Genomic DNA, 27,420 nt, shown 5'->3' with positions numbered 1-27,420 from the left:
CAAACAAGGCTGATTTGATTTATGCGTGTTCAACACAAGCCCATGCGTTCGAAAAACAAATGAATGCGATTGGTCACAGAGTTAGATTACAGGTGTAATTACCAAGTGTCCTCAAGTGACTCCTCAAGTCTCCAAATCATTTTCACTCTTCGGTTTTAATGAAGTTGCAGTTAAGAGGTTTACCTTCTTCACAGCTGTTTCCCGAAATCAGAATTCAAGCGAGAGTGAAAAAAATTGCAGGGAGGCAGTTTCTGTCCTTAAGCAAGCTAAGATGGGAAAAGCGATGTTCTTCCCGGCTGTTTGATTAAATTTCCCATGGCATCAAGGCATTAAAGTCATTTTGTAATTAGTGAGCAAGAATTCAACCACACAACAAATGAAATTGTTGACAGTGGCATTGAGCCTGGTAATTGTTTCATTTATTGAGAATGGTTTAATAGGCTGTTAGTGTGACATTCAAGGGTAAAATATTATCGATGTTAACCACCATTATCAGCTTTGAAATTGCACAGATCCAGACTGTTATGCAAATGTGTATTAATCACCTGATACAGTTTGCATTGTTCCTGTAGTTCAACTTGTAAAGAATTGCACAAAAATGGTGTGTTTGTTTCCCAGGCGACACACATACTGATCAAATGTATAGCTTGAATGCACTGGATAAATGCATCTACCAAAAAACATACATGTATCTTAAATAAGAGAAAACTGACAACTGAAAACAGACACTGGTTTATTGCACGGTCACATCACCTTTTGTTTTTCTGTGGTGTTGAAATGAGCAAATTGTGTTTGCTGTTGGTCCTGAGAAATCCAGCCAAATGGACAAGTGATATGACCTAGCATTCAGCCAGGAAACAGGAAGACTCCTTATATGGGCTTGTGTCTCTGGCTGCTTCCTGTCTCGGAGAGGGAAAATATTATTAGTGCCGCAAACTCTCCAACAGTTTCCATGGTAACAAGAGTTTTAATACCGGCAGGACAAACTGTGATCTGAATGAAACAGAAAAGGATGCGGAAACACACACACACACACACACACACGCACACACACATAACGACAAACACACACACACATAACGACAAACACTCATTCTTCACGGTTTCTCATCACACTTAAACAGCCCCACCTTTCTCATCGTACTCAAACTGACATTATCAGTGCCACGCATGTAGGAGTGCAGACCCCTCCGACCTGTGCACTGCTTCGTCTTGGTAGATTTACATTTCGTTCTCGCTATTAGTGGCACCGCTCACCGTCGTGGTCCCTTGGACGTGCGACCTGTCCACTCGTGTACGTCCAATCAAATCCATTGAGTTCTCCCAGCAGTCGGGAGAGCGTGGAACACTGCAAGACATCTTTCCAATTACTCTCCGCATGGACCTGAAAGGGTCCCTGCACCCTGACTGCAGGCAGCCGGGAGAGAAAACCAATTTACAGCCCAGCCAGTGACTCTGCTCACTGATGCTGCTGCCATGGCAACCAGCAAAGAAACACTTATGTGCTAACTGGCTTTGTTTTAATACACTGCTGTGTTTAAAAGTGAGAATGAATTGGGTCCCAAGCGTGCCGTGCAAAGGGAAAACGTATGGGGCAGCTGAGGCTATCATGGATGGGAGGAAAGATGGACTATCCTGTAGAGGTTTTTGTGTTTTTCTAAGGTGGATGTGTGTGGTCTCTAAAGTAAGTTTTTGTTACCACATGGGCCATGTACTGACAGGTAGTTGGACTTAGGTTTTAAAACCCTTCTTTTTCTCACAGGGATCTCAGCAAAGTGGTTCCTCTCTCTCACTGGCATCTACCAAAGTCTGCAGCATGGATGAGGAGGAAGGACCTGTCAGTGATGGTAAGATATCAAGCTCTCACATTTCGGCTGATTTATAGACAAATGTTTCTCAACCAGCTGAAAAGAAACTGCTTAAACCAGCCAAAATGTTTTAAGTTGGCCTTTCAGTTTAGCTCAAATAGTTTCATGGGCTCTGAAAATCACACCAAAACCACTTAAAGGCATTAAAACAGTTTGTGCTGGTATAATTATTTTTGCCAGTGCACCAAATGCATTTTTAAACCATCCAGTAATACGTACTTTCAGACTTAACTAGAGAATCTGGGTCAACTTGTGCCTAACAAAACTTCAAGAATATTATTATTCAACGTTATTATGAGAGTTTTCTGAAATTAATAAAAAAAAGTAAGGTTAAAAAAACGTTAGTTGCTAGCCTTTCATCTCTAAAATGTGCTGTACAGGTTAAAAAGAAAGACTTCAGCTGAAGGCACTGCATACAAATTCATTATACACACCAATAATTCCCACTTTAATGTGCACAGCCGAATGTAACACATTCATTTAAAAAATCCACGGTGTGAACCAGATACTCTTGAAGGCGTGTTTTTTGAAGTTGTGGTTTATTACAGCTGATTTCTCTTTGGGCCGTAGAGAATCTTCTCACACACATAAAACACGATTCTAAATTTCTCCTTGCAGCTGAGCCGGTGGAGGAGACGGAAACACCCACTGTTCCGAGCTCCATTTCAGATCAGTACAAAGTTGGCCGAATGATCGGGGATGGGAATTTTGCGGTGGTCCACGAGTGTGTGGAACACTCCACTGGCAGAGCGTACGCTCTGAAGATCATCAACAAGGGCAAATGTAGAGGAAAGGTGAGGGATGTTTTACAACATTGAGGATAAAAAGCTGGCTTTTTCATTAGGGTTTCACCTAAACTGCCAGATACAACACGTGTGTAAGCTATTATATGAGCTTTGATCAAATGAAAAGACTAAAATGTGTTTTCATTTTTTCCCCTCACAGGAACATATGATTCAAAATGAGGTGGCCATCCTGAGACGAGTGAAACATCCCAACATTGTTCTGTTGATTGAGGAAATGGACACCTACAGTGAACTCTATCTGGTCATGGAGCTTGTTAAGGTGTGCACCAAAGCTAGCATGCGTGATATGTTCCATTACAGACAAAAACAACATAACATTCCACATAGATATTCAGCTATCCTTTGAGTCACGTAATACACTCTTAATAGCGTAATCAGTCTCCAGTTTTCTATATCTTTGGGTGAGAACACAAAGATTTTTATGAATTTTAACACTTGGTTGGTCCATGTTAATGTCCATGTTCAGCTGTGCTGGCTTGGTCGAACCGAGTGTTATTTTAAGCTTCTGCTCCACTTACTCGACTCTTTGAGGGGGTTCCGACTTCAGCCAGCAAACCAGGCCATCATGAACTCCCTCTCTCTACTTACTAACAACTGACCTCGAGAAAATTCTTGTGAGGGTGATAGTGATTCCCCGCTGCTTATGTGGGAATGCTTTAAACACTGAGCTATGCCATCCTTAAAACTTGGTATTTCTTGTATTTAAAGCCCCTGACTTGAGTATTAAACTTTGATTTCTAGTAATTGCGCAACAGACATAAACGATGTGAATTTAACAATAAAACACCATGTATTCTGTCTGCTTAGTAATCACACATCCTAAAATGGCATTTGTATGACATTTATGACTGGAAATGGTACACAGCGAAGCACCACTCACAATAATTGAAGTACAAATTTACACGTGTCTTCATGGGTGATACTTGATCTTCATTGATGACTCTTGTTGGTCCACAGGGAGGAGATCTTTTTGATGCTATCACTTCCGCCAACAGATACACTGAGCGAGATGCCAGTGGCATGTTGTACAACCTAGCCAACGCTATCAAGTATTTACACAGCCTTAACATCGTCCATAGAGACATCAAGCCAGAGAACCTCTTGGTAAGATCTCAACATGTTTTTTTTGTATCATGGCATCATTTTGCATCATGGCTTATACTTCCTTCCTTCCTGTCTCCATTTCTCACACCAAAATGTACTTCTAGGAATGAAATACTGAGAAATGACCCCATGCGATCATCTAACACATGTCACCATTACATGAGCGACAGTTTATCACATTTGGTATTTGACTAACAGCAGGCGCTCAAACGTGTGTTTCTACAGTATGTGTGTATTCGTAGGGGAAGAGGACAAGACTCATAGGTTTTGTGGGCTGAGTTTGTGTTTGGAGAAAGAGAGATGATTGCTTTTTTCCTGAGTCTAGACCAGACTCCTACTGGCTGACTGACTATACATGTGATATCACTTGTACAGCGGAAGTGCGACGTGACTCACCTATTGACGGTTCACAGACTGTTCTGTTCTCGTATGAACCTTGTACCAAGGCATTCTTATGAATCAATGGTGTATGGCTCATCCTCTGCCCCTTTCTCTATTGATGGTCGTTCAGATGAGATGTTTTCTTGCATCCATTTGCGCTGTTTGGATGTTTTCTTTTTCTCTGCATTTCTCTGGGGTTTTTTAGCATCGACTGACATTTCTTTGGTTAGAAAATACCTTTTATTGATTAAATTTGGAAGAGCTTAAATAAATAGTTAAGCAATAGATGAGCTACATATGCAAATGGAATGGGTTTCATTTCCAAGGGACACATATATTGATGAAAATGCATTGATTTGGATAAAAGCATCTGCCAAATGCATTAATGTCAATGTCAAATGAAAGATAAGACAGTTATGGTTTCGATTAAAAATGTGTGGCCGACCCAGAGTGGGACATGGCAGTGTCATCCCATCTTGGTCAAATCCAGTTGGCGCTACCGTGACACACTCCAGCAAGCAATGCAGCAGAGAGTGGTGTGCTGGCTCACAGACGTGCTCCCTCACTCTCTGTGTGTTAAAGATAATCATTTGTGACTGGAAGCATACATCTCAAGCGCACGGTACTTGTCGAGCAGAACAAGGCTTTTTCGAAACGCATCGCTTTGCCTGTTATATAACGGCACACAAACACAGCCAGACTGTTTTAGAAGCTGGATGGTTCACGCTGGGAGAAATCCGTTTTTTTTTTTTTAATCCATGGAATTTAGTGCAAACACGTTAAGTGTGTTAATATGTTTTTATTTGAAGCAAAAGGTTGACACCAATCTACACATATGCTTACCACGGGAGAAGTGTGAATTTGAATATATTTCTGTGGACCATGGTCTAATATCAATTTTTTATTTACAGGTATATGAACATCAAGATGGAAGTAAATCTTTGAAGCTCGGAGACTTTGGCTTGGCCACCGTGGTAGACGGGCCCTTGTATACTGTCTGTGGAACACCCACATATGTAGCACCAGAGATTGTTGCAGAGACCGGGTGAATATTTTAACATGTTTGAACACATTATAGGGAATGTGAATTTCACATTACAAGTAATGGGTTTATGTGATATTGTAGTAATGTTATGATTAATATGAATGTTATTTATGATTATTTGGAGTTAAACTGTTTGTTTGCTGTACTGTCTGTAGGTATGGCCTTAAGGTAGACATCTGGGCCGCTGGAGTCATCACATACATTCTCCTCTGTGGTTTTCCTCCATTTCGTGGGTACGTTCAGCATTTCGGAGAAAACGAGACAATGTCTTTGAGTTTTTAATCCTCTGAATGATGTTAAGCATACCAAAAGTTGCCTCGTCTAGACTTTAAAAAAAAACTCGTCTAGACTTCTTTCAGCCTGTGTAGGAAATCAAAATCGTGAATGTGTTCAACAGAACAATAATGTACTTGCAGGAAGCGCAGTTCATTTATTCTTAACCACATTATATCTGAATATGTAGCTCAGACTGTATGATGTAATAAGCCCTGTAACACAACTCTTGGGTTATGTAAGATGTAATTGCGCCACTCTGTGGTTATTTGCAGTTCATATTTGTCTTTATACAAGTCTCTAATCGCAATGAATCCAGCGCCCCCTGTTGATGCTTATGTGAATTTGCACTGTGTATTTCAGGATCACAGATGATCAGGAGGCTCTGTTTGACCAGATTCTGCTGGGCCAGTTAGAATTTCCTCCTCCATATTGGGACAATGTATCGGATACAGCTAAAGTATGTGGAAAAATTCTTGAAATGCATTAAAAATATCAAATAAAAAATGTATAAGCTTACTGTTTACTAAAGTAATAATAAGTTTACAAATATATCATGCTAAATTATTATGCATTCTTTGTATACCCTATTGTATTCCTACACATTTGAGTTTTAACATACAACCATATGCATACAAGTTTTAAGCTCTTTTTATGTGCTCATCGAGTTTACTAGTTCAAGGTCAAATATCTTATACATGACTATATTCAGCATTATGGTTTTTCATTCCAGGAGCTCATAGTGTCCATGCTGCAGGTGGAAGTAGATCAGAGATACACAGCGCTGCAGGTGCTGGAACATCCCTGGGTAACTGTAAGTAGTTCTGATTTCATCATATCATCCTAATCTGTTCTAGTATATGTATAAAAATCTTTTTTTATCATTTCTTATGATAAATAATGATCTAGGTTTGTTAACATTTTCCCTTTCACTGAAAGTATATTTGTGAACTTCATTTCAGAATGATGGTTTGTCAGAAAATGAGCATCAGCTGTCGGTGGCAGGAAAGATCAAGAAGCACTTTAACATGGGCCCCAAACCCAGCAACAACACTTCTGGAGTATCCGTCATGACGGTAAGATCAGACACTGCTCTCAGGCCTCAAGACAGATTCAACGTCAACATTTACAATATCGTTTTAGTTCGTTCGGATGAGGATCTTAGATGGCAGAATAAATATATCCTGCTTTGTCAGGAGGCAGAGATATTTATATTCTATAAAGCAACAACTAAGGGTTACTTTATTATAAATTACTGTAGGACTTGGTGTAATTTTTGTAAAAAAAAAAAAAAAGGATTTTTTAAAACTCTGGAGTGTTATCCACTGAGCTGTATTGTTTTTTACTCGCATAGCTCGACCATGACTTTTCCATGCAGAGATCAGGGTCGTTGGATTTCTATCAGAACCCGGGCATGTTCTGGATAAGGTAATGTGGCATGAAACCAGGTCATGCTGTTACTCAAGATGGCCCGTGTGGTCTTGCTACGGTCATTTATGCTTTTTTTTGTATGTGAATGCTTCAGTTTGTGTGGAAATTTGTGTTACTTACCTCAGCGTCACTGAAATTCACATTGTGGATTTGCATTTATCTCCCAATTGGTTTGCTTGTTGCTCCTTGTGTGTGCGCGCGGCTTGTGTCCTTGCTGTGAAGTCACTTCCTGTTCTGCTTCCCATCAGCTTCTCATGACTTCGAAAAAGCAGCTGCTTTTGTCCTCGGTGTATATTTTTCTGTAGAAGCTCGCTTGTTTTCATTGTGCATGCTCAAATTTGTCAAAAAATATTATTAATGTATTTGTATATAATAGTATTTAAAAATATGAATATACTTGTATTGGTCAATGGTTCTCAACTGGTTCGCATCACCAAAATGGATTGCAGTTATTTTCTAATAGGACTTTTGATAAACAAAAATCTTCAAACAAAAATAGTAAATTTGCATCTATATGGCATAATTGTGCAACCGTGTATAAGCATGGATTGCAAACTACAGTATAAAAGCTTATCAACTTTTGAGAGTGAGAAAACACTTTCTATACTGTATTTCTTGTGGACATTTTGCCCTAATTTGCCACTTGATGTCCAATGTATGAAGTCCTGATGCAAAACCAGTTAAGAACCACTGGAATTGTTATTTATGGTTCCTTTTGGCATGTTTCTGTAACGTTTCTTCGCTCCTTCTTTCAGACCACCGCTCTTGATAAGGAGAGGCAGATTCTCCGACGAGGACGCCACCAGAATGTGAGCGCAGCTCCCCAGACCTCCCAGCCAACCTGTAGCCTCCACATCCCAGCCTTTACACCCCGTCTGTACCTCGACCCGCCCCAGCTGCCCGCCGGGCTCCCAGCCCCCACACCCTATTCATGTCTCTCAACCACCAACACCACGCCCGAGTCTGAAGACTTTTCCGCCTGCTCCACAGAGACCGTTCGCTCCCTCCTCTCTCCATTCTAGCACTTGAGGAGAAGGGAGCAACTGGAAAGAGCATTAATAGGAGAATGTTTAATGAGGATTCGGAACGCTGCCGTGTGGACTGATGAACATTTTGTAATCCCGATCACACAGAGGTGCACAAAGGGAAAAATGACTATGTCAGAAAAGGGGGGATTCTTTTCTGTTTACTTATGGTCATTGGAATAACTTTTCCATTTATTTATACATGATGTAAACATTTTGTTTTTTTATTGAAGTTAATATATCCTCTTTTCGGTTGAGGCACTTTAGAAATATGATTTTTTTCTGGGTCCAGTATTGTTTGTAGGTTCCAGAAGGAAAATGCAATGTGACAGTCAAAAGGCCAGTAAAAGAATCGGCAAACATTTTCAAAATCAGCATTTTTACATGCTTATTTTGAGGGAAATCTATGGAATTCTTTGAAATTCCTGTAAAAAGAGTTTTTACTTATCAGTAGCTGATGCAAATTTCTGTTTGAAAGCTGTTTCTGTTCTGCAGAATTCTGTTGCCCTGCAAAAAATTCATGGCTCCAATTTCTGACCATTGTTCCGGAAAACATTTCTGAACAGACTGAGAAAACATTTGGAAATGCTCCCAGCCCTTTTGGGCTAAACAATATCTGTATTTCCTTCCCCTTGTAGTCACAGTACTAAACACACAGAACTTGTTCATACATAAGATGGGGACCTTTTTGTAATCTGTGTAAATAATATAATTTCAATTATTTTGATATTGACAATATATTTCTTTATCTTAACTAGACAATGTTACAGTCATACATTTAATCATTTTACATTTTTAAGTATACTGAACATAAGCACAAGTGCATTGTGGGAAAGACAAGCAACATTCCTTAATACAGGGTCAGCTCTCGGAAAAACAAATGCCAACTTGGATTTTACGGCCAATAGTATGACCAATAATTCAATTTTACTGTATGTAAAGCAATCGCCAAACGTTTGGTATTAGTCATAGGAAGTCAAAATAGTTTGGAGTGCTTTTGGTAGTCAGAAGTGTTCTAATACCTCATAACCCTGCTAACTGTGTCATTGTATTCTCTCATTAGTGCATGGAATACAAAGCGGCTCTTATATTATCATTTAAAACATTAGTCTATTAAAAAACATATTACAACCTGACTTTGTCTTTATTGACTCCTTCGAGAGAGTTTATTTGCTAAAAAGTCTGTGTTTGTTATTATTATTAGTTGATAAACAAAAACAATATTACTTGGAATGCACAAAAAACATGATTTTGTAACGTTAAAAAATGAAGTTATCCGTTTTTGCAAATTAACTCTTTATATGTATTTTCATAATTTGTATTTTTTTACCCCCATTTTTTTAGAATAATAAACGCATCAAAACTATGGAACAACACAATTGTAATAATTGTGTATCTGAATAGCATCATATTAAAGCAAAGATGTTTCATCGCCTTGGAAATATAAGGTTTGATCTGACAATTTTGTCAAAACTGAGTTAATGCTCACATATGTGACCACTTATTTACATTGTTTTTTTTTGTTTATGTTGTCTACATTTTTGGGACTTTTCTAGAAAACAAAATGTTTAATTTACAAAGCCAAATGGAATGTTCAAATCTCAAAACTTTTCAGAACACATATTGAAACTTATGAATCAAAAGGCGACGTTTGGTTTTAGATCATGCACGTACAAAATCAAGAACCCCTGAGATATTTTGATTTGTTTTATTGTAAATACGACAAAAAGGAAACAATTTTATTTTACAGTTATTGATCTATATATTGGCATGAATTGATATTTAAACATTTTAAGAGACACCTGTAAGATTCTGGCTTATTCAAGTTGCAGCAGATGCATGAAACAGCAGGTGGGGAGTGAACTGAAAAATTGCATTTGAATCTAAATAAATCATCCTTATTTGCCTCCTGTCAGTAAACTGTTCCTCTCCTCTCCACAAACAATGCAGAAACATAAAAATAAATGGAAACTATATGCAACCGTCATGATCAGGTACACCTCTCAAAAAAAGATCAAAAATATGTAGCAAATGTACAAATTAAATATACACTAGTGACCACTCACCTTGCAAGGAGACAGACCTGCACGCTATGCATGCGCCGCTGTCTCGTATATATTCACACCCATAGCCAATGACAAGGCAAATCAACAAATTATTTGCATAATTTATTCACGTTTTAATCTCTGAATTTAGCTTTCAGACTAATAATCACACCTTTGTAGGAAAACAACTATATTTTAGTATCATAGTGTTGTAGTTTGAAAAATATCTCTTTTCGTTCTAAGAGGGTGTTGAAAACCAGTCTCAGTCTTTGTGTGTATATGCACTCTGGAGTTCTCATTTCACATAATAAACCAAGTTTATGCAGTCACTCTTGGCTACAAAGATATTGCTTACTGTGGCTGTGGTTGTACAACGTAATCATCACATATGATTATAATATCAATCATTTAAATACAACAAACATCAATGCACAAATTATACAATGGAAGAATGGGTCTAAAATGTGATAGGAGGCCAAAAGAAAATCCGTACACATTGATAAATAATGGGATGTTACTGGTGCAAAGTGTCCGATACAAAAACGTCAACATTAATATTTTGTTCGCCTCATAAATAATCAAACGTGTGAGTGAGGGAGGGTTCTTTTTTTGTTGCTTTTTTCACCTCTTTATTCTTTTTAATGGCCTGCTTACATGCCTGGCTTTCCTAACCATCACAATATTTACATATATGACAAAACAATTACCAAATATACAAATAGGAAATAGAAGCCTGTTTCCTGTCTGATAGGTGACTTCCTTCTTGTGAATCTGAAGGCCTTCGTCTACAATCCTCATCTGAATCATCGTGTCATTGCAACTACACAATATCTTACAGCAAGTCATTAATCAATTAAAGGTGATGAGATCTTCTGTAATTTAGTGGGAGGTATGAGTTCCCCCTTGTAGTGAAGAACTGCAAAGCAGCAGTTTGTATTTACAAAGATTAAGTTCACGGCTGTGTCTTAATCCCATCCCAGAATCCCCCTCCCTCGACCACCCCTCCCCAAAAAACACGGTTTGTTGGCGGTTTATCTCGTAGCGTCTTCTGTTTGGAATCGCGCTCCATGCGGTCCAGCTGTCCTGCTTCCGACTTGCTTGCGTACGATGGTGTTCGCAGACGAAAGGGCTTTAGGCATCTCATAGTAAGTGGGGAGTGAAAGACAACCCTAAAGATCTAAGGTTAGGTTGGATATGTCTTATTTTTATCCGGGTTTAGTTTCACCCTGAACTTAGAGGGACACCAACTGTCTAGCAGCACCTGACCTCGAACCCTCCTCATTGCTTCGCCTGTGGCCCTAAACAACATCCCTCTTTTCATCTATCTCTGTGTTCTGTCTCAATATCTGTTTTGGTGTTCGTAGTGCCATCGATTGAAATCAATGTTAAACGCCACAATGCTACCTGATGCCATTCCAGTGATCAAAGTCCTGCAAATATAAAAAAAAAAAAACAAGAATGAAAATGGATAAATGACACAAAACCATTTCTCCAATCATCATTGGCTTTAACGTGGGCTCACCTCTGGTCATGGGACAGGTCCATAGCCCTGATGCCCGCATCACAGCCGGGGTAAATATAAAGCTGCTTGAAGTCACAGGCCTGCCACACTTCAACAACGCCGTTGTCACCTCCTGTTACCAGATTCTGCCCGTCACTGCTCAACAGGATGGCCTGCAGGGCAGATGGAAAAAGATGGCTAAATATAGGGAACGTGTATTATTAAATCGATGAGTATTGTTGTGTGCGACTCTTACACGTGTGGAGTCATTGATTTCCATCTGCGCCAGAAGTTTTCCATTAATGCTGAAGTTACAAAATTGCCCTCTTTCATAGTAGATGATACAGTGGCCCTCGCTGGACACAGAGATCAGACGAGGCCGGAGACAGTTCTCAGGGCCCTCGAGGGCCCGCAGTAAATCTCCTGTGATGGTGTGCACCAAACACGGGCCCTCTGTAAAACAATGTAAGTGGAGACTTTTTAAACAACATTAAATTGTCAATATGAAGGACACATGCATCCTAAATTAATGAAAGTTAAATTAGCAAACAATATCAAAAAGGCATTATTATTTCATTCAAAATCATTTCATATATTTAATATAAAAATGTTGGCTTTAAGATATTTTCTTTTATTTTTAGTCTAAGTACATTTATTTTTGAAAAAGAGACTAAATAAAATCAGAAATACAAACGAGGAATAACTTTTGAAGACTGACCTTTGGCCCCACTGATGACCAGTCCCAGTTCAGCACACACAGACACACACACCACTTCATGATCGTGACCCGTCAGAACGGCTCGAGGTGCTGGATAATCACCTGTAACACAGCAAAGGTTCTGAATTTAGGGATGTAACGATTCACCGTGAGTGAGCCAGTTGAAAATCGATTATAATATGTGACGATTCAAGCCGGTTGAGATGTTATTTGAATCGCAATACATGTTTTGAACAGCAGGGGCCGCTGTGTTTACTGCAAACTTGGAAAACGTGGATATGCTGATACTTCTTAAATGTAAAAAATTCAAGAAAAGCAAAGACAATGTTTATTTTAAAGAGACTTTTGTATTATTCTTTTTTTATTTGATTTGGAATTTGTTTTAAAATTGCAGTTTAGTTTTGTTATTTGACATAAAATATATTTTTATTTTACAAAGAAATGTGCAGCATTAGAGAAATAATAAAAGGGCAGTTGTTCATTTCTAATTTGTCTCAACTCATTTTGTAAAAATAAACCGTGAATAAACTTTCGTGAATCGCATCGCATTGTGAGCTGAGTGAATCGTTACATCCCTAGTTCTGATACTACATATTTTCTCATAATTTATTTTAAATTGTATCACAAATGTGAAAAAAACAAACTTTTAATTACATTGTTTCAAATACAAAATGAAGAGTTTATTTCCAAAAAGAGATAATTCTATTCTATTCTATTGTTCTATTTATTTATCTATTTTTTGTGATTTTATTGATTGTGTTTGTGGAATTGGGGAGTTGATATGCGTAATGTTTATGTCAATGTATTGTTATGCTATGTGTAATGTTTATGTCAATGTATTGAACCATGCCACCAGTGTCAAAGACAATTTTCCGCTCTGTGACAAACAGAATGGACAATAAAATTAATCTAATATAATCTAATGTAATGTAATGTAATGTAATGTAATGTAATCTAATCTAATCTAATCTAATTGCGTTTTTAAAAAAATTAAAAAATTATGTTTCTTATCATGTTATCATGTTTTTATTCTGGAAGTTAGCTGTATTTTTTTGTTATTATGGATTAAATCACAGTTTGATTGATATTAATTGGAATGCACAATAAAAAACATGATTTTTGAAAATGTTTAAAAACGGAGTTAACTCTTTTTGGAAATAAACTCTTCAAACAGCATTCTAATGACAATGACAAAGGCAAAACCTCAATACTTCTCAAATGTTTGTAATGAATGCATTTTTTTTCATATTACATTATACAAGAGTATTTGACTTGAACAGATTCAGAGTCACAGAAGAGGACCAGCGCCAAATGTCTAATATTAAAGAACACATTTGATCCGTTGCGTAGACACTGAGGAAGAACTGTGTCTCAAAAAACGTTTTGCTCTTTTCACTGGTTTCTATCGCCTCTGTTGAAGCATTAAATAAATATTTTTAGAGAAGGTGTAAGGCCTGCATATAACTGTGCGGATTTTTCCTTTTCCTTTTGACTTGATCATATTCAAGCATCCCAGAGAGCATAAGAGATAATTGAGATAAATGACTTCCTTTCTCCAAATTAAATTCACAATCAAGTCATAGGCATGCTCATACTTTACGCATGACCTCATTTGGTCTATTTATTTCTCTGTCTACTCACTGTTGTTTGGATTGTCACCGATGATGTGGTGTCGTCCGCTCCAGTACCAGAGCAGCAGGGTGGCGTCTCGTGAGCCTGACACTATATAACAATCCCCACCAATGTAGGACTCGGACCGAGCGAGACAAGTCACCACGTCCCAGTGGCCAAACACGATCTGAGTTAGTTTCCCTGAAAAAAAAGCATATAGCTATGTCCGTGCAAACAATCATATGATTCCTGTAACCCTACTGGCAGAACAATATATTAGAAGCGCATCTGATTCCCAGGAAACATACATAGTGATAAAATGTACACCTTGAATTCACTGTAAGTTTTTTTTAGATCTGCCAAATGCGTACATGAAAATTTTAAAATTTCTTCCTGAATTAGAGAGTAACAGAGATTGACATTAACTACTTCATACCAACATCATCCAATTTAACGCACACACCTGTTTCTGTGGAGTAAACGCGGAAACTCTTGTCCCAGAAGCCACATGCCAGGATGTAGCGGTTGTCTGCTGTTACCACAAAGCAGTGTGTGTTGATCTGAATGCTCTGATCCACCAAATCTGTGATTTGCCTTTTACTAATGCCAGAGTTATTAGCTGGGAAAGGAAGCACAGAACAGGTGTGAATATAAAAAAAATGGATTCCCAAGATCTCCAAGACACAAACAAGCTTGATGAGTCCATTAACGGAGGAATTTTAGGACCATCACTAGCGATGTGTTGTTATATGAATATTAAATGTGAATAGTTTGTGCCTCAGCCAATCATGACCTCATGCTTAATCACATGACCTTATGCACTCACCAATCAGAGAGTCCATTTCAATGGGAAGATGATGAGCCTGTTCTAATGAATATCCTGGAGCGCCTCTGAGACCTAGACAAAACATACAGTTACTCGTAAATACATTTCTTAAATGCATCGCACCACATAATGCTGCTACTCACCCACTGTGTTGTGCCAGCGATTGACGGCGAACAGCCGGCTACACGTGACCGTGACCGCAGCGGGGATGCTGAGGTGAGGCAACGTGTTGGCCGCCACATGCGTGACCGGAGAGTTGGATGGGAACTTAAGCACCATGATGACATCTTGCTGCATCTGGTCCTTAAACATCAAAGGACTCTGAGGAAGGAAACACTGATAAGCAGAAAAGAGAAAGAAGAGGAGGAAGAGGACAGCAAGAGGAAGTATATGACCAAGGAAAGAGGGGTAGGGAAAGTGAAAGGAGGAATGCGATAGGAAAGAAGAGGTGAAAGGAAGGGAAAACAGGAATTAAAAAGGTAACTTAGAACGGATCATACAAGGTGAGTATAACAGAATGTTTAGGGTTCTGGACTGGTTTGGACTTTTGGAAATGGGGAGGGGGAGTTTTGTTGATATGTACAACATCCAACCCTAGTCTTCCTAAAAAGATGCAAAAACACGTCCTAACCAGATATAACACAAACTATGAAAAATGGGCAACTCCATGCAAACGTCAACCCTAAGATAAAAAATGGCAATATTTGGTGGTTTAAATATCCATAAGTGAAGTTTTTTAAAAGCATTTTGTTTTGTGTTTTTAAAGCTATTTTATGTTAGAAAAAGTCATCTTTTCTCCCTTTGTTGGGTATTATTGCTTCTGGTTTGCGCATTTTAATTCACAGAAATCATACGAATTATGTTGGAAAAACTTTTTTCTGATGTCTGGACTCTATCATCAGGGGTTTAGTAAAATATAAACAGATTATTCGATATACAGTATGTAATAAATACATTCTCTGAGAATTTATATTTCAAGTTTTGACTAAAAATGGAATATCCATAACGCCTGAATTGCTCAAATGCTAATATCCAGGCGCTACTATAAGAACAATTTTCTTCAGGTATGTAATTATTTTGTTACGTGTTGTGTCACACCTTTAGTGAAATCTTACTTGTTCAAAATATATCTTGCAGCTATACAAGTCATCATGACATTAAATATGCACTCTTAAGTCCATTGCACATCGAGTCCGAAATTTCCGCACGTTAAAAAATAAATACGACCTCACGTTGTGTCAATCACATTTACACACTGCCTCCGACATTTTCGTCCGTCATAAAAAAATTCGGACAGGTTCGGTTTTCTGCGTCTTGCGCATCCGTATCAAGCATTTGACACCATACAAATGAGCGCCAAATATGGAAAAACACATACGAAATTTTCGGACTGTAAAGACCTTTACTCTTTCTAAGCCTGGCACGCTTCTTATTTCCTTGTGCATGTTATTCAATAGAAAAAGTTAGGACTGGCGCAATCTGATCTACATACAAAGGATGTAATAAAAAAATGTCACGATAAAAGACGTAAAACTAATTACAAAAGACATCATATTCATCTATATTAAAGATCTCATATACCTAGATATCATGCATAATAAAGATCTCAATGAAACAGGTACAGTTCCCCAAAAAAGAGTTTTAACAAAGACATTAAATACATCTCACCAGATGCATTGCTGAACTGCGGGGCGGATGAGGTTCTATTAGCAGCTGTGATGGAGCCTGTCCAAATTGCTGAATCTGAGCTTCCATAGTCTACAGAGATAAAGAAAGAACAAAAAAAAAACAGATCTTCAATACAGACCTCTGAGCTCCTTCAAGTCAGACAAAACGTTCCATATGTGTAGAGTAAAACCAAAGACAGAACAAGAAGTAGACTGATGTCTTTAAACAAAATGTGATCTTCACTCAGCTAAAGGAGAGAAAAATATCGACAGTTACACTGGGTTCACACCAAACGCGAATTAACATACAAAGTCAATGCAAAGAAGCGTATAGACGCGAACTCGCGGCAGGTGTTGCGAATGATGCGAATTGGGCAAAGGTTGAAAATATTTGTCAGATCGTGTCACACACGCGGAAATAACAAACTTTTCCCGCGAGTAATAAAGAGCGCGATTGTTCGCATTTGGTGTGAACCCAGCATAAGGCTTCTCAGATGCTTCACTATGGCAACGGTTCGACTCTTTCGTACCTCTCTCAGCTGAGCGTCGCTGATGGTGTCCAGGTTCACGGAGCCCTCGTAAGACATGTAATGGAAAACGTTGAGTGCCCTAATGGCTTCCGGGCCCCTCTGCTTGTAGCCGAAGATGAGATCGATCCACTGGTGCAACTGACACGACACAAATTCACTCTCCAGCGCCTGATACGACAGAGTTAATGGAGGAAGCGAACAGGGGTTTCAAGAGAAATTACTAGCCTTGTAAAGTCTACGTGAGGCTCAAAGTCTCTACAAATTGAAGTGCTCTATTTAATGAACCGGCTGCATTCGACGGCCTCGTCCGTCTTTGACTCTTGACACATGAAAAATGCGCCGAATTGGACTATTAATCCAAATATCTGTTGTGATTGCACCTTAATTTTCACACAGACACACACACACATCGCTCACCATCCTGTTGATGCGAACAAAGTCCTCTGGTTTTTTGGCCCAGGTTGGTAGATCCACATCACACACGGCCAATCTGTCCTCTCTCATCCCCAGATCATATCCACTGCTGTTCACAAACATCTCGGGGAGGTAGTAAAACTCAGGAATCAACTCCTGTTACACAAACACACAAACACACGTATGTTGACCTCACAGAACAGAATTACAATCAATTCAATTAAATGTTCATACATCGTTCGCATGTTTACAGTAACTTGACTAGAAGTTTTCTTATGATCTTAAAAAAATATTTTAATTTGAAGATGTATGCTCAAATGCTGGAAATTATTTTGAGACAAAAATAATTGTCACAACATATTCATTTCTTCATAATTGAGTTATTCCATATTTTAAGTGAGTTTAATTCAATTTCTCTAAAATGTGAAAAAAATGAGTAAATGACCATAAACTCTTGAATACTAGTGTATTGGCTACATACATACAACAATTTAGGCCCGATTCAAATTTAGCATCGTTTTCTGCGCGGTTTTAGACGCGAAATGTGAATCGGGCCTTATGTTCCATAAAAGTTTATTTCTGTGGTGAACAGTGGGTTATGATATTCATGTGCAAGTTTATGAATTTTGACTTATATTTTGCACAGTAATAGGAAAGTTGTTGTTCTCACCCTAACGTCAGATGTGTCCCTCTGGCAACTTCTCCAAGATCGTGCGATACCAGAAAATGTCCGATCAGGATGGTCAAACTTGTTGTCATTACCATTCAAGAAGAACGTTGTGAAGGGTTCCTGTGTTATTAACAAAGAGAAATATATACTTTTAAATTGAACTGATACTGCCTATAAAAAAATGATAATTTCAAGTAAAATTGCATAAAAAAACAATTGCTAAAGGTAGAATCCAGATCTTTTTGTTAGTACTCACTATCCTGACAAGCCAGGAGAGAGTTGACGCGGCGGTGGAATAGAGTGATGAGTAATGATGGGGCGGAGTACCGTCATCCTCCCATGTCTCATAGTGCTCGGCATAGAACACAGCTCGCTTTGGATTCAAGGCTCCGATTGGCTGTAAATATGCAGGAAAGACAAAGGAATGCTGGGTTTTTTAATAATCGCATAACAAAAATTATATCAGTAAATTATTTTTAAACAATAATTTGATTCAATAAACAGAGCTGATGTGACGTACCTTTGAAAGATCCCTGAAATTCCCTGGTAATGTAAGATCCAGGTCCTCAGAATCATAGTTAGTGAGGACCCATGGGAAGACAGGATACTGGTTCAAGTCATTATAGGTCCTCCCTGAAAAGAGCACAATAAAATTATACAGATGCTGAACACTAACCTATTCCAATTTGTGTAACATCACTTCATTGGATTATATTAACCTGTTTAAAAAACGACATGAGCTCAATCTCACCTGCAATGGTGTTGAGGAACATGAGGTACTCAAAGTTTGAAATCTCTCTTCGTTGCCATCTCTGGGTCATGTTAGATGACTTAAAGAGCTGCCGTGGTGTTGCAAGAGAAATCCGTCTGTAGTCGAACAGTGACGTAATAACAGAGACATCAGTTAGCATAAGCAAGAAACACTTTTACTGTTCAGAATACAGTATTTGAATCAGAAACACACACTGTGCTTTAAAAACCAACTAGAACTAGAAATACTTCTAAACAAAAACAAGCTGACTCTGAACAGAGGCTACAGTTAAATACTACAGTGAGTCAACATCAAAGACGTTACCTCGCCTGAGGGAGACCATAGCTGGTGCCGACACCAACCCGAGGTAAACTGTACACGACCTTCTTTACTGTGGCCTGATCTGGAAAGTTAAACATGACGGATGCTGCAAAGAGGACAAGGCGAAGTTAAAATGTTAATAAAATATTGAAATAAAACATATTTTGAAATGAGTTTTATACAAGTCAGAATCTTACTCCTGTTAGCCATGAAGACCTCCAATCCAGTGTTCTGGAGTAGGTAACGTCTAGAAAAAACTGCTCTGATCTCGCTAAACATCCACTTGCCGTGCAGACCTTCGGTGTATCCCAACACCTGATTCACACACAAAACAAACAAACAAACAAAAAATGACACATGGATGCAAAACTAATGCAGTGGAACTACATAGAGCATATACAAAATATTCAATTTAATCAATAACAAAGGTGGTACATAACAAGAACATTGCAAAAGTTCGCTAAAAATACTTCCATCCACACAATTATAAAAAAAAAAACGTAAAAAATGCAGAAAAAGAATATTTAATTCTAGTGTAGGGACATTAGGAAGGTCGAATACCTTCGCATCAATCTTTTTGAAAGTCGTATCGTCCTCGTCCACCTCGAAATAGATTTCTGTTGTGGTGATTGACAACGTTCCTCTAGCAACAATCACAGGAGCAACCAGCTGGGCCGGTGTGCTCAGGACCACGGGACCTGGAAGAACCCACGCCACAAAATGCCTTTACTTAGAAATTAGTAAAAATCACAACCAATTATGGTTAGAATTTTTTTAACTTTGTTTTTCAATCTCTGGAAAATTATACATTTCGATATGTACTAAACTATTGGATTTCAGATCTTGTAAATAAATTGTTAGCAAACCAAGTGGGTCAAGATTAGACTGACTAGCCCATTTGGGCAGATGCCGCAGCCGTAACTACCACATCTTGACCAAGTTGCTGGGTATTCTGATGAAACAACATTTTTACAAGCAACACATGAATATTACATTTATAATAATTAATTTGCATACGCATACATTTGTTGTTCATGCAGCTACTATTAAGATAAATGTAATGTTAACATTAGTAAAGCTAATGAATATCTTAAAAGTCCCAGTGAAATAAAAAATGACAGTGCCTATTTTTGCATGAAATATTGCAGCGTTTATTGTAAATAGTTTATCAATGTGGGTCATTCTCTTTTTAAAATTCATGTACCCTCATAATTAAAATCTGAAAATGCACTTCTGACTATCCATCGTAAATGACGCAAGTTAGACGGCTTGGGCGGAGCATCTGTTAACTCCTCCCCTTCAATTGTCAGTCTACTGTTCCATTTCAAAATGCAATGGCTGTTTTTATACATCCAATCAATTTGCAGTGAAAAACGCACGCCACGCCCACTATTTTTCTCATTCTAAATTCCATTTCACTGCGTCAAATGCGTCAAAATACGGAAGTAAAAACGACCACAATATCCGGTTCACGGGGACTTTAAATCTAAATACTACGCATTTTGACTTTTTTTTTTTTTTTTTAGAAAAAAACAATCTTATTATCTTAATTACATAATGATTTCATTGCAGTCAGTGGCTCATTACAATGATAAATAAGTGGTTACTTGGATTGGTGTTAATTTGTTAATTTAGTCATTTAGTCATTCAATGTCAGAATCAAATGAAGTATTTAAAGCTCATAAATCACACGCTTGCGAAGATATAGAGGAGCTCTGCATCAAAAGACTGAAGGGTTGCAGCCTGTTTTGGACTAAAACGTTAATTAGCATACTCATTTACTGTAAGACCGAACTTGCCTCTTGAGATAAATACTCTCGGACGAAAAGCCACTGGGAATAGAGTAATAGTTGCATACATTAGCACGTGCATCAACAAAACATCAAAGAAGTGCCGCACATCAAGGGTTGCACTAATATCCTGAGGCGGCGCTATTGATAAAGACTGACAATTAACGCTAATCTGTTTTATCATTCAATAGGATTTAAGAAGTGCCTACTTGTGAATGGCCTGAAAGGCTAGAAGCCTCCAGAGTGCATCTGATGTGCTGTATACCTGCGAGATTGTCAATCTCTTTTTCTTGCAGCAGGCTAACCGCATCATCATCTCCCTCCAGCATCAGTTCTGTCTCTGGATTCTGACTGACCACAGAATGACTGCGAAAGGATTTCTTGGACTTGGTCGCCTCTTCCTCCTCAGGGCCTGCTTTTGGCAAAAATACAATTGCCATTTTAAACAGACACACAGTTAATACTTTATTTTATCTATGTTTTATTATTCAACTCCTTATAGATGTCAACTGTTTTTAATAAAAAGGTGTCAAATAGTAGGAAAAGAATGATTGCAGGTTAAGAGAATATTTTCAACTGACTATATTCCTCCAAAGACTTGAAGGTCACGTCTGAGTGGGTGGAGCCAAATGCATTGCGCACAAATCTCCGCCTCCTGCGCAGGTCATCCTCCCAGTAATCCAAACGCCAGAAATCATGCAGCTGACTAAAAATAAGAGAGAGAGAGAGAGAGAGAGAGACGTTTTTGAGGTGGTGGAACACAATTACAGAATCACAGTAACAAATACTCACTTAAAATTCCATTAACACTAAAGTTTCGTCAAACAGGGAGTTGTGAGTGTACCTCTGCGACATGGTGCCCCACGCTCCATGCTTATTGGTCAGAATGTTGAGGATCTTCTGTTTCAGCTGATTCGCTGTCACGTGATCTCTGTGTTTGGCGGCACTGATCAGGTGATCGCACATCTTTTCCTCCTCCCTCCTGTCGGCGGCGTACTGCGCACAGTTTGACTATAGAAAAGAGGAAATATATGTACTTCATACAGTGACCATAAAGTGTAAAGATAAGCATTGTCATGCATTGTTCGTCATACTCCTAAAAGTTAATCAATCAATATGTCAAACATGAACTATAGATCTAGACTAACTGACCTCAAACTCTGCATGCTTGTGAACATCTTCGGCTCTCTGCCTGTTGAGGATAAACTCGGCCTCATTGGCAACTCTGACAATATGATCTTTCATGGCGTGACACAGAAGTCTGAAACAAACAACACCCATCATTACTGATAAGTCAACAACAGACTTAATAAAAAAACAATCAATATTATACTTCCATTACGAGCATCTTCTGTCAATACATTGGCACCTTTAAAGGGACAGTTCAGCCAAAAATCTTTTATTTTTGAAATTTATTCTCCCTCATGTCATTCCAAACCTGTAGGACTTTCTTTCTTCTAGAGAACACAAAAGAATATATTTTGAAGAACGTTGGTCACTAAACAATTTGAGACCCCATTGACTCTCATTGTATGGACACAAAACCACTCTTAATCTATTTCTTAAAATGTCTTCTTTTGTGTTACACAGAAGAAAGAGTCACATACAGGTTTTGAACGACATAGGGTGAATGAGTTTGTTTATATCTTGAATCAAGCTCCAGTGGTCAGCGTTAACATTCATAGTTAGCCGTGTACGACCAAGAAGGAGAGTTGGGTTTGTTTGTACCTTCCCTCGTTGATCAGCTCAATAAAAGCCAGTCCAGCATTCTTCTGTATGGAGTTCTGCCACTCCTGAAACCACAAAACAAATTCATTACAGACCTACAAGTCATAATTGTAACATTTCAGTAATCCGATGACAAACACAACAATGCTAAGCATTAAACACATTTTTTTTATTTATTGTCTTCCTTCTGACAATAAGGACAACATTTGAGTTTTTTAGGACTGGTGTCTGATGTGGTTCCTGAATGGATGTACTGACGATCTCTGATTGGCTCTTTGCCACGTAAGCGAGGGCGGTTATGGTGGAAGCGAGGCAGAATGCACTTAGCTGCGGATGCTTCTAGAAGGACACATCACAGATAGCTCCCATTACCCCCTGCTTCCTGCCAATCAATATTTAGGGTACAGTTTCAATCCCCCGAGCCATTAATGGAAGGTCTGGAGCTTCAGTAATACTATACGTGCTGATGACGGGAAACTAAGGGAGGAGGGGAGAGGGCATCCAACACTGGATGGGCCACTGCTACACCCCAAACCTACTAGTCCTGAGTTAATCTCTGAAGGTAGAGGAAGCTAACTGAGATGATGCTAAAACCAGGATCTTACAGAGACTTTGTTTGGGGTTCAAAAAGGTTCACCAAAATTCCTAATATAAAATACTGACAGTTGGATTTAACTGAAGGATCTTTTCTTTTTAAAACGTTGGTCAGAGGAAAGAAACAACACTTTCTGCTCAAGTCGATGGATGCTCAAGTGTCCCGACATCATCGCTGGGTTTACATGGAAAAGGGACCATCTTCTTAAAAGGTAAGTCAAACTATTTCATCCAACTTTGATGAATTCGATTTTTGTGTTTAATTAGAATTAAAAGTAACCGTGATACCAGCACTGGCCTGCTGCATAGGGTGGGTCTGAAATCAGATCCTGTTTTAGTTGAACACAACACAACGCTGTAAGGAAGGCTCATTGGTGAAAGACTAGAGAACATTGACACATTACATCATTGTGACTTTTTTCCCAAAGATTTTAAGTTGTTTATATGCGGTTTCAGTGCTTTTGATTTAATTCAGAGTTTATGAAGCTTGAAATTGGAACGCAGTGTAATCTCAGCCTCTTCTCCTTTAATCACGTAGAAGATGGTGAAATGTGCGGTTCCATCTTTATGAATTTGATAATTGGGTTGGTGGAAGAATGCGGAAGAGTAAAGAAATATAACAGAGAGAGAAGTCTCACCTGTGAACACAACAGCATGACCAGCTCCACTACTGATGTGCTGGATTTCATACAAACTAAACCTGTTTAACAGAAATCAAAATTTAGCACGCACATGTCCACATTATTAGAAACACATATACAGTACATGCCTAAAATACCATTACAAAGTAACACAGTCTAATCTGTGTTAAACATGCAAAAAAACTGCTTTAGTTAAACAGCAAAAACAATCAGACAGACATTAAACTGTGAGGAAGACGAGGTGAAAGCACAGACACTGAAACCTGACAGGACAACAGTGAGTGAGAGAGAGAGAGAGAGAGAGAGAGAAATATTGTTTTTCATTATCGATATAATAATTAATTAAAAACAGCATTTGTCTTTTGTAAAGAATGTTTAAAAAAGTTTTGAATAAGAAAAATACATTTAATAACTTAACAAAATTAATTTTTACTTTATTTATGAATTATGTAAATGCATTAAATATATATATATTTATTTATTTATTTAATAAAAATATTAATTAATTTATTTAGTGTTTTTTTCAAATGCTTTATTTTTATCTTGTTGTGCTACATTTAGGTATTTGTTTTTTGCATTTGCATTTTTATTTTAAATGGATAGTTTACCCAAAATTGAACATTTTGTCATCATTTACTCACCCTCTTGTTATTTCAAACCTGTATAACTTTCTTTCCTCTTCAAAATATCTTTTGTGTTTTGAAGAGTGGTAACCGAATGTTGGTAACCGAACAGCGCTGTACCCATTCACTTTTATTGTATGGACTCAAAACTAATGCAAGTGACCGGGTGCTGGTTAACAACATGCTTCAAAATACCTTCTTTTGTGTTCTGCCGAAGAAAGAAAGTCATAAAGGTTTGAAATGACAAAGGATGAGTAAATGATGACAGAATTTTTATTTTTGGCTGCACAATCACTTTAAGCACAACTCTAAACCAACACTTTGAAAATACAATATGCAAATATCCAAGGTAAATAATATTACAGGAGGAGGGGGATTGAAAAACATTGAGAAAAGAGAGGGAAGAAATATGAAGAGACAAAAGACAGCGGTGGAACATGAAGCAAATGTGAATTGCTGTAGAGGTGGATTTTCAGACTTCTGCTTTGATTCCTTAAAACACTTTTATAACGTCTATTCGATCAAAATTCTCTAACGTCTCACCATCCTGTTCTCATACCTGCTCTGGGCCCATGTACTCGCACGATTGTGTGTGTATGATGCAGCCGGTGGACACACACACACACAGCAGACAGTGAGGGACTCCACAGAGACACCAGGTAGAGAAAAAAAGGAGCACAATACAGCACCTGTACCTTCAATGAGCAATTCCTGCCCATGACTGCCCAGCAGAGTTCTCGACAGGAAGGGCGCAAAGTCCACAAAGATCTCCCTCAGCAAGGGTGCCACCTTCTCAAGGGCCCGCTCTAGTTTAGTGGTGATACTGCGAGGGACAAAAAGCCAGAAAGATGGTGCAGTTAGATCACAAGTTCAAAACCACACAGCCATGTTTTAATATCAGCTGGTTAGTATGTGACAAGGTCTACGGCATTACTGCTGGTTTAAAACCGTCCTACAGGAAGTCAACCAAAGGGAGGCAGAGAGAGCAAATGGTTACAGATTACCCATTTATACGCACACATCACCCCCTACGTGCCCCTGCGCTTAGCTACAAGCTCTTTAAACCTGCGCTAGCACTGCAGTGTCAGGGATGCAAATGACACCAGACTGTTAAATGAGGTGAATGCTAAAGGTTTGATGGTAAATAGATCTAGGGGCATCCAGTGTGGTATAGAAGAATGAGTTTATAAATGAAAACATCTCTACTATTGTTAGCTGGAAAGAAACGGCGAGCTAGCATGGTTGATTCTGTCAAGCCTTTGGTCAGTGTTGTTTTGAGCGTGTTCGCTTTATCCGTAACACTTTACAATAAGGTTGTATTTGTTAATAGTAATAAATGCATTAGCTAACAATACGCAGTATAGTTTTTTTTAACAGCTTTTAATGAGGGCTGCCAAACGATTAATCATGATTAACTACATCCAGAATAAAAGTTTGTCTTTACACAATATATGTTTGTGTACTGTGCGTAGCAATTTTGTGTTTATAAACACAAAAACGTATACATACATGTATATAAATTTAGGAAATATTTAGATGTATTTATTTATATTTACCAATAACTTAATTTATTTATTTTTTATACATAAACTTTTCTTAAATATATGCATATATGTGTGTGTGTGTGTGTTTATAAATACAAAATTAATATGCACAGTACACATACATACTGTATATTAGGTAAACACAAACTTTTATTCTGGATGCAATTAATCGCAATTAATCGTTTGACAGCCCAATTTTTAATTTAAAAAATGCATTATTAAATTGCTCAAACTACAACGAACTAAGTTTAATAAATGCTGTAGAAGTATTGTTCAGTGTTAGTTTATGTTCACTAATGCATTTAACAAATACAACTTTATTGTAAAGTGTTTTCACTTTCTCTGCATGATCAATTATCTTCAGTTCTGCATTCCATTAAGCAACAGCTGCGCTATCAAAATGAGCTGATGTCCATGACAAAATGTCCTAACCAAGTGTGACGCAATCAGTTTCAGGTAATTTTCTGTCTGGGCTGACAGCAAAACACTGTGTGATGTGACAAAATCACAGCCAATCAGAATAATAGTTCATATTTATGCTGTGTCAAGTCCTGTTGGGGTAAAAACCATTAACGTGTAAAACTAACTCATATGTTTGTAAAACTAACTTGTGTTTGTAGGAAACTAACAAAAAATCTGAAATTTCTCACGTAACTATTGTGATATGTCAAAAACAAAACAACCAACACAGCAGCTGTTTTGGTTACACACATTTCTTTATGAATATCATATTGGCTGTTCAACGATTAATCGTGATTAAGCAAATCTAGAATAAAAGTTTTTGTTTATAATAAAATGTCTATGCACTGTGTATGTGTTTCTAAATACAAAATTAATATGCACAGTGCACAAACATATGTAAACACAAACTTTTATTTTGGATGCGATTAATCGCGACTAATAGTTGAACAGCCCTTTGATTTAAAATTAGGGTTGTCAAACGATTAATCGAGATCAATCTCATCCAGAATAAAAGTCTGTGTTTACATAATGTATGTCTGTGTACTGTGCATATTAATTTAGTATTTATAAACGCAAACATGTATATATTTAGAAAATGTTTAATGTATTTGTTTATATTTGCCAATCATTTAAATTATATGTAAATGTTTATTAATATTAATATTTCTTTTTCTTAAATAAATGCCTATGTTTTTATAAATACAAAATTAATATGCACAGTACACAGACATACATTATGTAAACCCAAACTTTTATTCTGGATGCGATTAATCGTGATTAATCGTTTGACAGCCCTATTTAAAATATTTTGTAAAAGAGCAGTTTGGAAATCTAAGCTCACAGTAATCTCTCGATTAAAGTGCCTGAATGTTGCCATGGAACATTCTAATGAAAGCAACAACTCAAGAGTTGAATTTGTCCTATTGTAAGTGGTAATACGCAATGTAATGGTAATTCTTAACATTGCGATTTTACAGTGGGCGGAGCCACCCAGCTTAATGTAAAGAATGAAGGTTTGTTAAGTAAAAATAAACTAAAACTCAATATAAAA

General features: G+C 37.8%; 2 protein-coding genes across 22 annotated transcripts in view; one reads left to right on the top strand and one right to left on the bottom strand.

The window, feature by feature from the left end:
- dclk1a (doublecortin-like kinase 1a) overlaps positions 1 to 9,064 on the top strand; it is a 37,904-nt gene extending 28,840 nt beyond the window's left edge. For 2 of the 5 annotated variants that reach the window (XM_057320967.1, XM_057320969.1), the window contains 11 exons: positions 1,763 to 1,847; positions 2,487 to 2,662; positions 2,814 to 2,933; positions 3,632 to 3,778; positions 5,071 to 5,204; positions 5,360 to 5,437; positions 5,841 to 5,937; positions 6,211 to 6,291; positions 6,440 to 6,553; positions 6,832 to 6,905; positions 7,664 to 7,837. In XM_057320967.1, the coding sequence (XP_057176950.1) occupies positions 1,763 to 1,847; positions 2,487 to 2,662; positions 2,814 to 2,933; positions 3,632 to 3,778; positions 5,071 to 5,204; positions 5,360 to 5,437; positions 5,841 to 5,937; positions 6,211 to 6,291; positions 6,440 to 6,553; positions 6,832 to 6,905; positions 7,664 to 7,721 (1,164 nt within the window). In that variant the 3' untranslated portion in view covers positions 7,722 to 7,837. Of the gene's footprint in view, positions 1 to 1,465; positions 1,685 to 1,762; positions 1,848 to 2,486; positions 2,663 to 2,813; positions 2,934 to 3,631; positions 3,779 to 5,070; positions 5,205 to 5,359; positions 5,438 to 5,840; positions 5,938 to 6,210; positions 6,292 to 6,439; positions 6,554 to 6,831; positions 6,910 to 7,663 lie in introns of those variants that run through there. The other 3 variants (XM_057320970.1, XM_057320971.1, XM_057320968.1) reach the window with 3 other exon arrangements.
- A 563-nt stretch (positions 9,065 to 9,627) lies between these two features.
- Positions 9,628 to 27,420, bottom strand: part of nbeaa (neurobeachin a) — a 101,816-nt gene continuing 84,023 nt past the window's right edge. For 6 of the 17 annotated variants that reach the window (XM_057320692.1, XM_057320679.1, XM_057320688.1 and 3 more), the window contains 25 exons: positions 25,053 to 25,186; positions 23,738 to 23,799; positions 22,506 to 22,570; positions 21,930 to 22,038; positions 21,622 to 21,788; positions 21,359 to 21,483; positions 21,043 to 21,189; positions 19,549 to 19,685; positions 19,185 to 19,302; positions 18,991 to 19,093; positions 18,667 to 18,782; positions 18,436 to 18,548; positions 18,172 to 18,312; positions 17,916 to 18,035; positions 17,249 to 17,401; positions 16,832 to 16,999; positions 16,303 to 16,392; positions 14,778 to 14,970; positions 14,635 to 14,706; positions 14,272 to 14,427; positions 13,839 to 14,009; positions 12,198 to 12,299; positions 11,736 to 11,932; positions 11,501 to 11,652; positions 9,628 to 11,408 (listed from right to left, as the gene is read on the bottom strand). In XM_057320692.1, coding sequence (XP_057176675.1) covers positions 11,318 to 11,408; positions 11,501 to 11,652; positions 11,736 to 11,932; positions 12,198 to 12,299; positions 13,839 to 14,009; positions 14,272 to 14,427; positions 14,635 to 14,706; positions 14,778 to 14,970; positions 16,303 to 16,392; positions 16,832 to 16,999; positions 17,249 to 17,401; positions 17,916 to 18,035; positions 18,172 to 18,312; positions 18,436 to 18,548; positions 18,667 to 18,782; positions 18,991 to 19,093; positions 19,185 to 19,302; positions 19,549 to 19,685; positions 21,043 to 21,189; positions 21,359 to 21,483; positions 21,622 to 21,788; positions 21,930 to 22,038; positions 22,506 to 22,570; positions 23,738 to 23,799; positions 25,053 to 25,186 — 3,202 coding nt within the window. In that variant the 3' untranslated portion in view covers positions 9,628 to 11,317. Of the gene's footprint in view, positions 11,409 to 11,500; positions 11,653 to 11,735; positions 11,933 to 12,197; positions 12,300 to 13,838; positions 14,010 to 14,271; positions 14,428 to 14,634; positions 14,707 to 14,777; positions 14,971 to 16,302; positions 16,393 to 16,831; positions 17,000 to 17,248; positions 17,402 to 17,915; positions 18,036 to 18,171; positions 18,313 to 18,435; positions 18,549 to 18,666; positions 18,783 to 18,990; positions 19,094 to 19,184; positions 19,303 to 19,548; positions 19,686 to 21,042; positions 21,193 to 21,358; positions 21,484 to 21,621; positions 21,789 to 21,929; positions 22,039 to 22,505; positions 22,571 to 23,737; positions 23,800 to 25,052; positions 25,187 to 27,420 lie in introns of all 17 variants that reach the window. The other 11 variants (XM_057320678.1, XM_057320687.1, XM_057320683.1 and 8 more) reach the window with 3 other exon arrangements.

This window comes from Triplophysa rosa, linkage group LG22, assembly GCF_024868665.1.
Source record: "Triplophysa rosa linkage group LG22, Trosa_1v2, whole genome shotgun sequence".
In the NCBI taxonomy this organism is placed as follows: domain Eukaryota; kingdom Metazoa; phylum Chordata; class Actinopteri; order Cypriniformes; family Nemacheilidae; genus Triplophysa; species Triplophysa rosa.
Note: the sequence above shows the minus strand (reverse complement) of the source record. Positions and strands in the feature narration are given on the sequence as shown.